Source organism: Scyliorhinus torazame, chromosome 3, assembly GCF_047496885.1.
Source record: "Scyliorhinus torazame isolate Kashiwa2021f chromosome 3, sScyTor2.1, whole genome shotgun sequence".
NCBI classification, from domain to species: Eukaryota; Metazoa; Chordata; class Chondrichthyes; order Carcharhiniformes; family Scyliorhinidae; genus Scyliorhinus; species Scyliorhinus torazame.
The window spans coordinates 205,348,425-205,364,411 of NC_092709.1; the positions used below are offsets into that span (position 1 = coordinate 205,348,425).

The window sequence follows — 15,987 nt, forward strand, 5'->3', positions numbered from 1 at the left end:
CGTCTCCCGTGGTCTCCGAGAGGCATCCTGCGGGCGGTCTGCATCTGCGGGGATGGGTGCCTGGACGTTTGGTCCTGCGATACACAATGAAGCATGCATGGTTAGACATCAGGCAGTGATCAGGTGATACGGGGGAGGGGGATATAGGGGAGGGGGGATATGGGGACGGGCTGTCGGTGGCTCACTCGCTAGTACGCCCCCCGACCTCTGCATCAGCAACCTCCCGGTCCTCAGGTCCACCAGCCAGTTCCAGGGCCCTTTCCAGGTGTACGGTCAGTGGCCTCTCATCAGCGGGCCCTCCTCCAGTCCTCACATGCTCCCTATTGTTGTGTGCGCGCTTCTCCTGTGGGTGGGGGGGCAGGGGTAAAAGGCAACAGTGTTAGGCAGGTATATGAATGCACGCCATCGGTTGCGCGTGCATTGCAGAGGTTAAGGTTAGGGCTGGATTCACTTGGGGATATGGGGGATATGGGGGAGGGGGGATATGGGGGAGGGGGGATATGGGGGATATGGGGGACGGGGGATATGGGGGAGGGGGGGATATGGGCAGGGGGGATATGGGGGAGGGGGGATATGGGGGAGGGGGGATATGGGGGAGGGGGGATATGGGGGAGGGGGGATATGGGGGAGGGGGGGATATGGGGAGGGGATATGGGGAGGGGGGATATGGGGAGGGGGGATATGGGGGAGGGGGGATATGGGGGATATGGGGGATGGGAGATATGGGGGAGGGGGGATATGGGGGATATGGGGAGGCGGGATATGGGGGATATGGCGGAGGGGGGATATGGGGGAGGGGGATATGGGGGAGGGGGGATATGGGGAGGGGGATATGGGGAGGGGGATATGGGGAGGGGGGATATGGGGGAGGGGGGATATGGGGGATATGGGGGAGGGGGGATATGGGGGAGGGGGATATGGGGGAGGGGGATATGGGGGAGGGGGGATATGGGGGAGGGGGGATATGGTGGAGGGGGGATATGGGGGAGGGGGTATATGGGGGATATAGGGAGGGGGATATGGGGAGGAGGGATATGGGGGATATGGGGGAGGGGGGATATGGGGGAGGGGGGATATGGGGGATATGGGGGAGGGGGGATATGGGGGATATGGGGGAGGGGGGATATGGGGGATATGGGGGAGGGGGGATATGGGGGAGGGGGGATATGGGGGGGATATGGGGGATATGGGGGAGTGGGGGATATGGGGGAGGGGGGATATGGGGGAGGGGGGATATGGGGGATATGGGGGAGGGGGATATGGGGGATATGGGGAGGGGGGATATGGGGGAGGGGGGATATGGGGGATATGGGGGAGGGGGGATATGGGGGATATGGGGGAGGGGGATATGGGGAGGGGGGATATGGGGGAGGGGGGATATGGGGGAGGGGGGATATGGGGAGGGGGATATGGGGGAGGGGGGATATGGGGGATATGGGGTAGGGGGGGATATGGGGGATATGGGGAGGGGGCATATGGGGGAGGGGGGATATGGGGAGGGGGGATATGGGGGATATGGGGGAGGGGGGATATGGGGGATATGGGGGAGGGGGGATATGGGGGAGGGGGGATATGGGGGAGGGGGGAATATGGGGGATATGGGGGAGGGGGATATGGGGGAGGGGGATATGGGGAGGGGGGATATGGGGGAGGCGGGGATATGGGGGTGGCTCACCCTGCCTGCTCTGACGAGGTCGTTCACCTTCTTGTGGCACTGGGTGCCTGTCCGTGGTGTCAGGGCCACAGCGGTGACGGCCTCTGCCACTTCCCTCCACAGACGCCGGCTGTGGCGTGGGGCAACTCTGCGGCCGTGCCCGGGATACAGGGCGTCCCTCCTCTGCTCCACCGCGTCCAGGAGCGCCTCCACATCGCGTGACTCGAACCTTGGGGCTGAGCGACGGCCAGCCATCCAGTCTGGTGTTGCGGTCGGGTGTTCCGGTCGGGTGGGGGGGAGCAGCGCGGCCTTATGAGCCGTCACGCCGTGCAGCGCGTATGATGCTGCACGGCGTGAACCACTGCGCAAGCGCGAATCCCGTTACGTCGCTGCTAGCCCATTTCGGGCCAGAGACTATCGACCCATTTTTCCGACGTGACGCAAGTCGGATTTGCGCCGTTTTTTGCGCCGATCGGCGGACTTTCCACCGATAACGGAGAATTTCGCCCCATTTCATAGAACATAGAACATAGAAAAATACAGAACAGAAACATCGGCCCACGATGTTGTGCCGAACCTTTGTCCTAGATTCATCATAGATTATCATGTGTGGAATGATTCAGAGAGTGATCTTCTACATAGAGTATGGTAGTAGAAATAACTCTAGAATCATTCAAGAGGATGTGAATCAAGCACCCAAGTTTTTTCAAAAAATAAATTAAATGATCCAAAATGCCTGCCATCCCTCTTTTTAAAAAAAAATCTTTTTAAGGCTTTCATGTACTTTTGATTTTATCCATTGAATTGTATTAGCTTAATGATGGAATGAGGGTAGCTTTGAAGATTGACAATACTGAAAAAGGGAGAGTCTGCATTATAATAATGTAGAGTATTTCTGAAACTCATTCTAAACATGCGAGATAAATCATTGGACAGTTGGGTGAAACATTTGAAGTTGCTGTGAAACGTGATGTCCAATCCCGTGGCAGGAAAAAGGACATGTACAATTTCTAACCTGGTAGCCTGGGCTGTCCGGTTATCATGTCTCTGAGAGAATATTTAAAATGTGTACGAGGTTAATATTGTCATGTGAGAGTACCTTTTAAGAAATGGGGATTTATAAAATAGCTGTCCTGGATGTACCTTTAAGAAATGGGTGTTTATTAGAGAGCTGCAGTGATGTCAGAGTGGGTGTAGCTGGGCTGTCTGTCTGCTTTACCCTGTTTGCTACAGGGTGTGGTTAGTTTTGTTTTGAGAGTTGGATAGCTGCAGGCAAAGCAAGGAGCTGCATAAGGATCTCTTTTCAAACTAAGGACTGTCTCCAAATCAATTGGGTGATTTAAAAGTGCTGACTGTTCTCAATAGTGAATTTAAACATGATCTTTGTGTTAAAAAGGGTCTTTTGTCTTCCGGATGTTGTTTGGGAATTTATTAAGGGTTATCTGTTGAGTACTGTATTCTTTAGGGATTTATTGGTGTTGATAGTTGTTAAGATGTTTACTGTGGGTTTATAAAGCATTAACTGGTTTCATAAATAAACATTGTTTTAATTTAAAAGTACTGTAGATTTCTGTTTGCATCACAACTGCAGAGTAAGCCGGTGTGCTCCCCATAACCACAATCTATTAAAAGTTGTGGGTCAGGTGATCTCCATGATACACTTTGGGGTTCTCTAAACCCTGGCCTGTAACAATATTTTAACATAAATTCAAAGGCCAAAAAGCATAAAGAAGAATGTAATTGCAAAATATATCAAATATATGAAAAATGTTTATTAAAAAAAATTACAGAAGTGAACTTTTTACACTTTGTTCAATTGCGAAGAACTCTTAAACAAAACATGTATAGACAAAATTGTTTCTTTACATTCAACACGCATTCACTTTTGAGATTTGAGTTGTATTTAGTTTGAAATTTTAAACAGCTTTGTGAAAATTACATGTTTAGTTTTAAACCATGGCTGAGGTCAACAAATTATCATGGACCAGAGATATGCCTGTAATAAATGAGGCAATTAAACCCCAGGAGATGGATGGATACTTTGACTGTCAGGCAGAAAACTGATGATAGTGGACCAACTTCTCATCATTCATGAGGCCCAATTTACATTCACATCAATTTTCATCACCAGACTGTGGGACATGCGGCAGATCCTTTTGTATATCAATTCAACTAAAATAATTTAAAAACCATTGAGAGTCAATTAATTTGATTGCAATATTTTTAAGGAAAACTTTTTTATGTCCTTAAACATTTGTTGCATGCCAAACTCAACCAAAGATGGGTTTTCTGTACAAAAGTTGATTACCTCAAATGTGGCTTGTTTTAATCCAATATATTGGGATACCCTTACGGAAACCAAATTGTTTTAGATTAAAAAATGATTTGGATAGGATGTAAAGGTAAGGTTGCTATGGTCCAGATTACCATAGGCTGCTTTCCCCTTTGAGGGGGAGAGCTGATTGATGGTGATTTCACCTGAGGATCACCACACCTCATGCAAAGAGCAAGATTGAGAAGGTGGGCCTTCATGTTTAACCTCAGCTGGTACAGGAATTTAACCTGTGGCTGCTGGCCTTGTTCTGCATCATGAACCAGCTGTCTAGCCAAGTGAGCTAACCCTCACACCCCATTATACCATGGAAACCAAATTGTTTTATATTAAAAATGAATTGGATGAGATGTTATTTCCTCATTAAAACACATTGGTTATGAATTGACATAATGACACCTTTAGAAGATGTGTGGCTCTCATTATCTCAACTATTACATAATAAAACTGCTTGGCCTGCAACCTTCCATAAGGGTGTGTCAGAATTCCAAGTACTGAGTTAATTGGTTGCAGAAGTATCAGTGCTTTCAGGTCAATAATTGACAGATTAACATTAGAAGTAAGCCCTTGCCTGTAACTGTATGTTCCACCCCGAAGTTCATTGTCCAAAATCAGGACAAGCTATATGGGAGAGGGGTGTGGAAAAGGTAGAATAAATTGTTTGGTCCTCTCAGAATTTAAAGCTCTTCCCAGCCAGCGAGTAAGTTTACAAAACAGAACAATTAATTTCCTTTAACATCATCAAATGTTTCTACTATAAAATACAGATTTTCTATAACATTATTGTTGATAAACTGAATTCAAATCTAAGAAATTGCAAAACATAATATATGTATTTTACAATGGTACGAATTGCCTTTAGCGGATGTTTATTCATCTGTCATACTGCATTGTCTTTTGAAATGTTTCACTTTTGGAAGACAAGAGACAGAACTAGAAAAGTAAAACAAATACCTGCTCAAATATTCTCTTTACATAAAGTAATTTTGGAATAAAGAATCTTTCATTTACGAAACAATACATTGATCAATAACACACTGGACCATTTCCATGGTGATTGTGCAAACCATAACGAAGGCTCCAAATATTCACATTCAAAAGTAGTAAAAAAGCTGTATTTTTACCAATACATATAATACACAGCACAATTAAAAAAAAAATCTTTTTGATGCTATATACGTTTAGTTGGAAGCATTTTATTTTGCTGACCACTCAATGAAAGAGTGTATATGTACCACCAGATGAACTTTTCCTGGTTTTCCTGTTTACCCTATTCAACCCAACATTCCTTGAAACATAGTAGTTTGAATGTGTCTTGGATACAACATGCTCATTCAATGAAAATCTTCTTATCTGTGTTCAATATATTACATTTATTTGTGAATATGCACACATTCAACACTCAGGTGCTATAAATAGGTGCCCATCTTTACTTGCTCTCTCACACTCTCGCCGCACACACTCCAATGTCTAACTGGAGAGCTATCCATCAAACAGGGATGAAATATGGCATTATAGGACTTATACATTCAGACAGTTTCAATGTCTATTAGGAGCCCAGCCTTCGTTGCCAGGTAACTTTCAATTGTGCAGTGTTTCATTCAATAGTTGCATCTCCTCAGCCTAGAATTGCTTGAAGTTTAAAAGGCAACTTTATGGCCTTATTGTGAAGTGATTTTGGGCACCAACGTAATAGTCAATGTTTTCCACTTTTTCTAGAGAGCAATTCTGACAACCATGTTTATTTGTGGTTTGTGTGATGGAGTTTATGTATTGCACGCCATGAGCTGAACAGACTGGAGTTAGCTTGGCCCAATGATTAGTCAGCTAAACAGTGGATATATCATTGACTGCAAGTTATCCACTGCCCTTATCTGCTATATAAAGATACCTAGTAGTTCTATTGTTGAGAACAACGTTCATATTTCGACAATATTCTAGATAACATTTGCGGTAACTTTATTCATAAAAGTCTTAAGTGAATTTGCTACAAGATTGCCATCAGTTCTGTGGTGAGTTCTTAAACAGGTGGCGCACTGTATCGAATCACAAGGTTGTAATCAGCTGGTAAGGTGCAGTAATTTTCCTTTGTTTTTGCTTCTTCATTGGTGTAAGGAGCCGTGTCAGTGTCATCAGAATGGTATCCCGACTGGTAGCCACTCGTCTGATTGGAGGCATCAGATGTCACAGATTCTTTACTTTTGCTTGGTATCAAAGCACTGCAGATAAAAGGAAAGTCAATGTTACAATTTAGAAAGTGTGGACACAAAAATGTAATTGAGGAAATCTGAGTTGGTTTTGAACCCAGACCAAACCGATTAGATGAAAATCTGTTGGCTAAAAGAGTCATTAATGAAATGGGTTGGGTGAAAATCAATCCACTACCCAATGTGCCTCAGCGCAAAGCTAACTTTAAATTGCCACAAATATGCATTTGGTCCTGCACAATATCTGCTCCTGGAATACAGTGGTGACTCACTGGCTTTTCTGAGATTGATTTTTGGGTTTTCTACATTTACATGCTGCTGGTGCACTCCCAGTGATATTGAACTGGGAGCATCGAGGTTGGGAACACTGAAATTCTGTTGGATGCAAATTGTCTAATTCTGCTTCTGCTGTGCCATAAGCCATGGGTCTGTCACTAACCTAGCAGTTGGAAAGATGGAACCTTTAAAAAAAAAAAAATTTATTAAAGTTTTTTACCAACACAGTTTTTTCCCCTTACAAACAATAACCGCCCCCCCCCCCCCCCCCCCGGTAACAAAATAACACGTAAACGCACTGAGCAAGATATATACATGGCAAAATGGTATATTTACATAGCTTTATACACTGGCTCTTTCCCGCACGTGCCAGTTTCCCCCACCCTTCATGTTATCTCCTGCTCCTCCATCCCCCCAAGCAATCCCCCATTCTGCCCCCCCCCCCCCCAGGGTTGCTGCTGCTGCTGACCGAACTTCCTCTAACGTTCCGCGAGGTAGTCTAGGAACGGTTGCCACCACCTGTAGAACCTCTGCGCAGACCCCCTTAAGGCAAACTTAATCCTCTCCAGCTTTATGAACCCAGCCATGTCATTTACCCAGGCCTCCAAGCTAGGGGGCTTCGCCTCCTTCCACATTAGCAAGATCCTTCGCCGGGCTACTGGGGACGCAAAGGCCAGAATGCCGGCCTCTTTCGCCTCCAGCACTCCCGGTTCGTCCACTACTCCAAATATTGCTAGCCCCCAGCTTGGCTTGACCCGGACTTTCACCACCTGAAATATTGCTCCCGCCACTCCTCTCCAGAACCCCTCCAATGCCGGGCATGACCAAAACATATGGACATGGTTCGCCGGACTCCCTGAACATCTTCCGCATCACGATGGCACCTTTTAAATCAGAGTCCTGGAAGACATGTTGCGGGGGGAGGGTTGTGATGCCAAGGCAGCTTGCCATTTATGAGAGGCATGTCTTGGTAAGCTACAGACAGCATTGCATGGGAAAAGATAGCTGACAAATAGAACATAGAACATAGAACATTACAGCGCAGTACAGGCCCTTCGGCCCTCGATGTTGCGCCGACCTGTGAAACCACTCTAAAGCCCATCTACACTATTCCCTTACCATCCATATGTCTATCCAATGACCATTTGAATGCCCTTAGTGTTGGTGAGTCCACTGCTGTTGCAGGCAGGGCATTCCAATAGATGGAGTTTATGTGATATGGGTCAAAGTCTCTTGGTCGTCAGTATTCAGTGTTCCCGCTGGCAGTGCACCCCCTGCCAGTGGGTTTCACAGAGGCGTTGGGTGGTTTCTTTACAGTAAATCCCATTGACAAGCAGCAGGAGGATAGAATTCCACTGCCAACGAATTAAACAACGCCAAGAAACAAGGGGGACTGGAGAATCTCACCCATGATCTTTACACACAGCTCCCTTGATAGGCACAAGGCCAAGGAGATACCCTACAATTCAGATTACAACCCGCCTCTCACTTAAGGGCAAGAGGGAATCCCAAAGAAGTTCATAACATTTCTACAGGGCACGAGTGTCCAGCTCAGACAAACTGCCCAAATGGTGTATGGAGTGAAACTTAAAATCAAATAAAAAAGGGCAACAAGTTAAAGGTACAAGTCAAAGAACCTACAACAACACAAACATGCAAAAACGTAAGCAACAAAATAGCCCCGACTGCTAAATAACTTAAACATATCAAACACAACAATGTCAAGAGTATTTCAGGTGGCTGTGTACATATCACAGTATACAGCATTCAGAGATGATTTTCTACCAAAGGCATGACAGATCAGTATTTTTGTGGCAACAATGTGTCCCTGCTTGAACAAAAAAAGAATTCCCAGTAAGGCTTGCAGATCTCCTGCACTCCTTCCATAGGACCAGCAGAGACATCAAGTTCCAAGTAGACACAGGGCCTGTGCACTGGTTATTTCCTCTTATGCTCCTCTTGTTGGATAAAAACAGAACTTCAGCCCCTAAATTTCTACCTTGCCATCCGCAAGGATGTTTTAAAAATTTGTTCATGGGGTATGGATATCACTAGCTGGGCTAACATTTATTGCCTATCTCTAATTGCCCTTGAGAAGATGGTGCTGAGCTGTCTTCTTGAACTGTTGCAGTCCGTGTGTTGTAGGTATGCCACAGTGTTGTTCGAAAGGGAGTTCCAGGATTTTGTCTCAGCAACAATGAAGAAAGAATGATATATTTCCAAGTCAGGATGGTGAGTGGCTTGAAGAGGAACTTTCAAGTGGTGTTCCTATCCTGCTGTCCTTGTCCTTCCAGGTGATAGAGGTCACAGGTCTGGAAGATGCTCACAAAAGTATCTTGGTGAGATCCTGCAGTGCTGCTACTGTGTGTCGGTGGTAGAGGAAGTGAATGTTTGCGGATGAAATGCCAATCAAGCGGGCTGCATTGTCCTGAATGGTGTCAAGCTTTTTGATTTTTGTTGGAGCCACATTCATCCAGACAAATGGAGAGTATTCCATTACACTTTTTACTTGTGCCATGCTTTGGGGGAGTCAAGAAGTGAACTACTTGCTACAAAATTCTAAGGCCTCTGACTTGCTCTGAGAAGGCCATTTGGCCCATGGTGGCTGCACTGACTCCCAAAAGAGCTACCTAGCTAGTCCTATTCACCAGCCCTATCTCCATATCCCTCTAAATTCATCACTTTTAAATATATATCCAGCTCTCTTTTGAAAGGCAAATTCAAGTTTAGCGTTTGTTGCAAAAGGACTGAAGTATAAAAGTAGAGAAGTTTTGTTGCAATTGTATAGAATGTTGGCGTATACATATGGCGTATTGTGTCGAGTTTTGGTCTCTTTATTTGAGGAAGGATGTGGTGGCATTGAAGTCAGTTCAGAGGAGGTTCACCAGATTTATTCCAGGGATGAAAGGGTTGGTGAATGAGGAGAGATTAAACAGTTTGGGCTTGTACTCACTCGAGTTTAGAAGGATGAGAGGGGATCTGATCGAGGTATATAACATTGGTAAAGTAAACATAGACCAAATGTTCCCCCTTGTAGGGCAATCTAGAATGAGAAGTCACAGATATAGATTGAGAGATGGTAGATTTAAAAATGAAATGAGGAGAAACTACTTCTCACAGGGGTTGTTGAATTTGTTGAACTAGCTGCCCCATAGTGTGGTGGAATCTGAGTCATGAAATGATTTCAAGAAAGAAACAGACACATTTCTGATTTTAAAAATTGGGTTAAAGGGATATGGGGAACATGCAGGGAGGTGGATTTGAGACCAGGAAGAGATCAGCCATGGTCTGATTGAATGGTGGAGCAGGCTTGAAGGGCTGAATTGTCTACTTCTGCTCTTAATTCCTTCCTTTGAAACCTTCATTGGAATCTGCCTCAATCACTCTCCCAGGCAGCGCATTCAAAATCCCAACTCTTGAGTAAAGAAGTTTCTCCTCATCTCACTCCTAACTCTCTTGCTGACCATCTTGAAATTGTGACCCCTAGTCACTGACGTACCAACTGGTAGAAACAGAAGATCCTTCTTTACTCTGTCAAAACTGTTCATAATTTTGGATATCTCAATAAGGTCGCTCTTAATCTTCTCTGCTCCAAGGAGAACAAGCCCACTTTTTCTAATCTTTCCTCATATCTAAAGTTCCACATTCCTGGTATGATTCGAGTAAATGTCCTCTGCAGTCTCTCCAGTGCTTTAATATCCTTCATTAAATCAGGGGCGAAATTCTCTGGAAACGGCGCAATGTCTGCCGACTGGCGCCCAAAACGGCGCAAATCAGTCGGGCATCGCGCCGCCCCAAAGGTGCGGAATGCTCCGCATCTTGGGGGGCAGAGCCCCAACCTTAAGGGGCTAGGCCCGCGCCGGACAAATTTCCGCCCCGCCAGCTGGCGGAACAGGCCTTTGGTGACCCGCCAGCTGGCGCGGAAATGACATTCCGGGCGGCGCATGCGCGGGAGCGTCAGCGGCCGCTGACGGCATTCCCGCGCATGCGCAGTGGAGGGAGTCACCTCCGCCTCTGCCATGGTGGAGATCGTGGCGAAGGCGGAAGGAAAAGATTGCCCCCACGGCACAGGCCCGCCCGTGGATCGGTGGGCCCCGATCGCGGGCCAGGCAACGCTGGGGGCACCCCCCAGGGCCAGATCGCCCCCCCCCCCCACCCGAGGACCCCGGAGCCCGCCCGCGCCACCTTGTCCCGCCGGTAAGGTAGGGGTTTAATCTACGCCGGCAGGACAGGCATTTTAGCGGCGGGTCTTCGGCCCATTCGGGCCGGAGAATCGCGGGGGGGGGGGGGCCCCGTCAACCGGCGAGGTGCGATTCCCGCCCCCGCCGAATATCCGGTGATGGAGAATTCGGCAACCGGTGGGGGCGGGATTCACGCCAGCCCCCGGCGATTCTCCGACCCGGCGGGGGGTCGGAGAATCTCGCCCAAGGTGCCCAAAACTGACACAACACTCCAAATGTAGTCTGATCAATGTTTTATAGAGGTGTAGCATCACTTCCTTGCTTTTATACTCTAATCGTCTATTTGTAAACCCAAGGATCATAGAAGCCTGCTTTTTTTTTTAAACTACTTTTATTTGTTTTTCAATTTTACAATACATACAAGTTTCCATAAAACCCCCGAAACAGCCATCAAGAAAAACTGAATGAAAACACTATCCCACCCCCCCCCCCTCCCCCAACCGCTCCCTCACACCCAGCAACTGGCGGTGATCAGTTCCGTACTAAAAGGCCGCCACATCCGGTAGAATCCGACCTCCTCAGGGTGTACCTTCTCTAGGTACAAAAAATTCATTAGATCCCCTAACCATGCTGGGGCACCAGGAAGACTCACCTCCGGGCAATCAACAAGGTGAAGACAAGGACATCTGCCTCCACCCCCGTCTGCAGCCGTGGCAAGTCCCAAATATGGCAACCAAAAGGCGGGGCTCCAGTTCGATATTGAGAATCGCTGACATGGTGCTGAAGACTCAAAAACCACGAGCTTGGGACAGGACCAGAACATGTGCGTGTGGTTGGCTGGGCCCCCAGAACACCACTCACACCTATCGTCCACCTCTGGGAAAAAACTGCTTATCCTCTCTTTGGGTAGGTTCACCCTAAACACTACCTTAAGCTGGATCAAGCCCAGCCACGCTCATGAGGACGTGGAGTTTACCCTGCGAAAGGCCTCACTCCACACCTCATCATCTACTACAGGCCCCAACTCCCCCGCGTACTTTGCTTTCACTCCATCCACTGTACTTGCTTCTTCTGAAAGGATCCGCCCTTAGATTCTGACATGTCTCCCTCCTCTGCCCCTTAAGTAAAAGGAACCCTTTCTATTAGCGATGTCGGCGGCAGCACTGGAAAAGTCAGGCAAGTCTTCTGTAGTAAATTCCGAACCTGGAGATAGCTAAATGAGTTCGACCCTGAGAGCCCGTACTTCATCGTTAGTTCCTCTAAGCTGGTAAATGGCCCTTCCTAAAAACATGTCTCCTATTCCCCCAACCTGTTCCCTCCCCACACTCCAACATAGCATCCCACCATGCTGGCAGGTGATTGGAACAAATAGGCGGCGGAATTCTGTGTTCCTGAGACTAAGCGTTGTCACCGGGCAGGATTCGTGGACTTCTACAACAGCGAAACTGCCGTCGCACCAGGCCCGATTCAATGACCATTATGGGACTAGCACTGGTGCCACGTGGAACACATTTGATTCCAATAAGAAACGCCACGGGATTCGCAATTCACACTCAGGAGGCTGACAAGCTGCAGCCGCATATACGCCCTGCACTCCCCACACACACCATCCCAGCCAAAATGGCAGCGAGGAGATCGGCACCCTGTTTTACAGATGCCGACCTTAAGACCCTGCTGGACGCCATGCAGGGCGACCCTGTACTCCAGCCCGGGAAGGAAGCTGCCAGCCATTGCCTTTAGCCATGCCTGGGCGCAGGAGGCAAAAGCGGTCAGCGCCATCAGCAACACTGTCCGGACCGGCCAGCAAAGCAGGAAAAAACTGCACAATCTTCTCAGGGCAACAGCCCCGTCCCACACACCCGTAACACTAACCCCTCCACTGAACATGGTCGGCAGGCCTGAGGAAAGGACAATCACCAGGGTCGAGATCGGCATTGGGCGAGGAAGTGAAACCCTGCTGAGTTGCGATTCCCCATGGCACGTGTGTCAATGCCCCCCAACACCACCCTCATCCGCACACCACCCTCACACAACCCCCGCACCCACCACTCCCACTCCCCCTTGGCCATTGTGAGACGGCTTGGCTCAGGGATCGTGGTTCAGTCAGTGCTCACCATTCCAGTGTCCCCTCCCTCAGTGTGCCCACCTCCACCACCCAGAGAATCGATGGGACCGTGTGATGGAATAACAAGCTCACAGCTCGCATGCAAGCATCACTCAGGTGGACGGTGGGAGGGGGGGGTTGCAGTGTCCATGCCCCTGGGTAGTCTCCCCCCCCCCCCATCAGTTGGTGAACCGGGAGGTGATCAGAGCGTCCCGTGCACGTTGGCCCTGGCACACATGTTGTGCAGCCTCCCGTGCCTGCCCGAGCCCCATGTCCTGCCCATCCTCGCCCTCCCCCTACATCCTCCTCGTCAGAAGAGGACTGGGGTTCATCCTCCTCTTCCAGCACGCCACCTCTCTGCTACGCGATGTTGTGGAGGTCACAGCAGGCTGCTACGATGTGGGCGACCCTATCAGCATCATACTGGAGGGCCCCTCCAGACCGGTCCAGGCACCTGAACCGCAACTTCAGAATGCCGAAGCACCGTTCGATAAAGCCGTGGTTGCTGCATGAGCGTCGTTGTAGCAGGTCCCACGTCGGTCATGGCCTCTGAATAGACGTCATTAGCCATGCCCTCAGCGAATGATCCCTGTCACCCAGGAGCCAACCCCCAAGCCACGGGTGTGCCTTGAAGAGGCCAGGAATCATTGAGTGTGCCAGGATGACTGTGTCGTGCACACTGCCCGGGTATCAGGCAAAGAAGTGCATGATGCGCATCTGATGGTCACACACCAGCTGCACGCTGATGGAGTGGAACCCCGTTCAGTTTGTGTAGATCGACCTGTCATCTGCATGTGCTCATAGGGCAACATGCATCCCGTCAATTACCCTTTGGACCCGGCATCTCAGCAATGGCGACGAACCCCGTTGCTCGGGCATCCTGGTGGGCTCGGTCCACATTGAATTTGATGTATTGTGCCGACTGGGCATACAGGGCCTCCGTGATAGCCCGGATGCACCTGTGCGCCGAGGTCTGTGAGATCCCGGACAGGTCCCCACTCGGTGCCTGGAAGGAGCCCGTGGCGTAAAGGTTCAGGACAACCTTCACCTTGATGGCCACCGGGAGGAGGCGACCTCCCCACATTCCCCCACGGTGCCAGGTGTACAATGATCTGTCAAATATGTTGCACTGTCCCCCTGCTCAGCCGGAGTCTTCGATGGCATGCCCTGGCAAGCCTCAAATGACAGGCACTGCAGGTACACACAAGGCCTCATGGGGCGCCTCCTTTGCACCTCCTCCTCTTCCACAGCCTTTTGGGTGGCGGGCTCTCCATCTACAGCGGCTGCCTCCTGTTCCTCTGGGGAAGGCTCCGCTGCTTCAACTTCCTCCTCCTCGAGCAGCTCCAGCTCGTACAGCCGCAGTGCATTCCCCAGGGCTGCAGTGACTAGGAGGAAGGCCATCACTGCTGGTTGTATTCCAATATCCGTTGACTGCAGGGGCTGGAAGGCCAACATATTAGCATGGTGCGTACCCCCGTGCCCAACCAGGTCCACCAGGCTAGAAAGTGGCCCCGGTTGGCACTGCAGGCTCTGCCCCCCCCCCCCCCCCCCCACACCCCTACCCCACACCCCTGGCCCCGTCGGGTTTGGCACCATGGGAGCCTCTGGTCTGGCATCCATCCCTGCTGAGAGGTGCACCATCGATTGGCACCAACCCAGCCAATGGTACATTGCGCAGCTCCTGTCCGGCACTCCCTGACAGGGGCTACTGTGGCCGTTGCCCTTGGGTGGGCGGCATGATGCACCACCGGTGGGTGGCGGCCAGATTGGAGGGTGGGGGCACTCATATAGAACATAGGACATAAAACATACAGTGCAGAAGGAAGCCATTCGGCCCATCGAGTCTGCACCGACCCACTTAAGCCCTCACTTCCACCGTAACCCCGTAACCCAATAACCTCATCTAACCTTTTTGGACACTAAGGGCAATTTATCCTGGCCAATCCACCTAACCTGCACATCTTTGGACTGTGGGAGGAAACCGGAGCACCCAGAGGAAATCCACGCAGACACGAGGAGAACGTGCAGACTCCACACAGACAGTGACCCAGCGGGGAATCGGACCTGGGACCCTGGCGCTGTGAAGCCACAGTGCCAGCCACTTGTGCTACCGTGTTGCTGTATGGCCGGTATCACTCTGCAGAACCATGGCCAAGGTGGGTAGTCAGTGGGGTGATCAGCAAGATGGCTGCCTTGCAGGCCGCAACAATGGCAGTCTGTGCCTGGACACTTTCCCAGTCCCGTGTGGGGTCACCCTGGCCCCACGGCCTGTCCCCCCATCGCCAGGCCCTGGCAGGGCCCCCTCCGCCCCAGCTAGCCCGGCCAGTGTCAGGACCGTCAGCCCACGGTCGTGCCTCTCCGCGTCCTACCTCCTCTCTCTCCCTCATCAGGCATGGAGCCTGTTTCTCGATTTTTAAAAGCACAAGTGAACCTTGCCATCAGGAATTCCCCCCAGAGGTTGCGGAGAATTGCGGAGGCACTGGAGAATACCGCGTCAGCCCTCCTAATGACATGCAAACAATATTTACTGTACGTCCACTGACGCCAATATCAATGTGCAGGAGAATCATGATTTGGTGTGAACTTGGCGCCTGCCACGATTTCGGCGTCAAAATCAATTCTTTGCCCAATCGCATTTCCAGATTCCAGCATTGGCCGACAGAGAATCCCACCCAGGGCCTATAAGCCTTCTTAACAACTGGCTACATTCAGAGAATTTTGCACTTGGACCCCTGGTCCCTTTGCTCCTCTATCCCCTCAAAGTTGTACCATTGAACCTATCTTGTCTCCCCATGTTTCTTCTCCCAAAACGCACTACCTCACATTTCTTTGGATGGAAGTTCATCTGCCAGGTGTCTGTCCATTTGGCCAACTTGTCAATGTCCCTCTGAAGTGGCTCACCACCATCCTTACAATTCATTATTCTCCCTAGCTTAGTATCATCGGTAAATTTAGAGATTTTGCCCTCAACATCCATCTCTAAATCATTTGTATAAATCAGAAAAAGCAAGGTAGCAACACTGAGCCCTGGGAAACACCGCTTTCAACTCATATCCAGTCTGAGAAATGGCCATTGATACATACCCTCTGTTTCTTATCTCTTACCCAACTCTAATTCTGCTGCCAAGGACCCTTCAATCCCAAACATTTTTAATTTGCTAACCAACCTGCCATTTCCACCATCTAAAATGCTTTCTGAAAGTCCAAATGTACAACACCTACAACAGTACCTT

General features: G+C 49.4%; 1 protein-coding gene across 2 annotated transcripts in view; it reads right to left on the reverse strand.

The window, feature by feature from the left end:
* Nucleotides 1–3,406: 3,406 nt before the first annotated feature.
* kdr (kinase insert domain receptor (a type III receptor tyrosine kinase)) overlaps nt 3,407–15,987 on the reverse strand; it is a 98,733-nt gene continuing 86,152 nt past the window's right edge. For both annotated transcript variants that reach the window (XM_072496781.1, XM_072496780.1), the window contains exon 30: nt 3,407–6,205. In XM_072496781.1, coding sequence (XP_072352882.1) covers nt 6,007–6,205 — 199 coding nt within the window. In that variant the 3' untranslated portion in view covers nt 3,407–6,006. The remainder of the gene's footprint in view (nt 6,206–15,987) is intronic.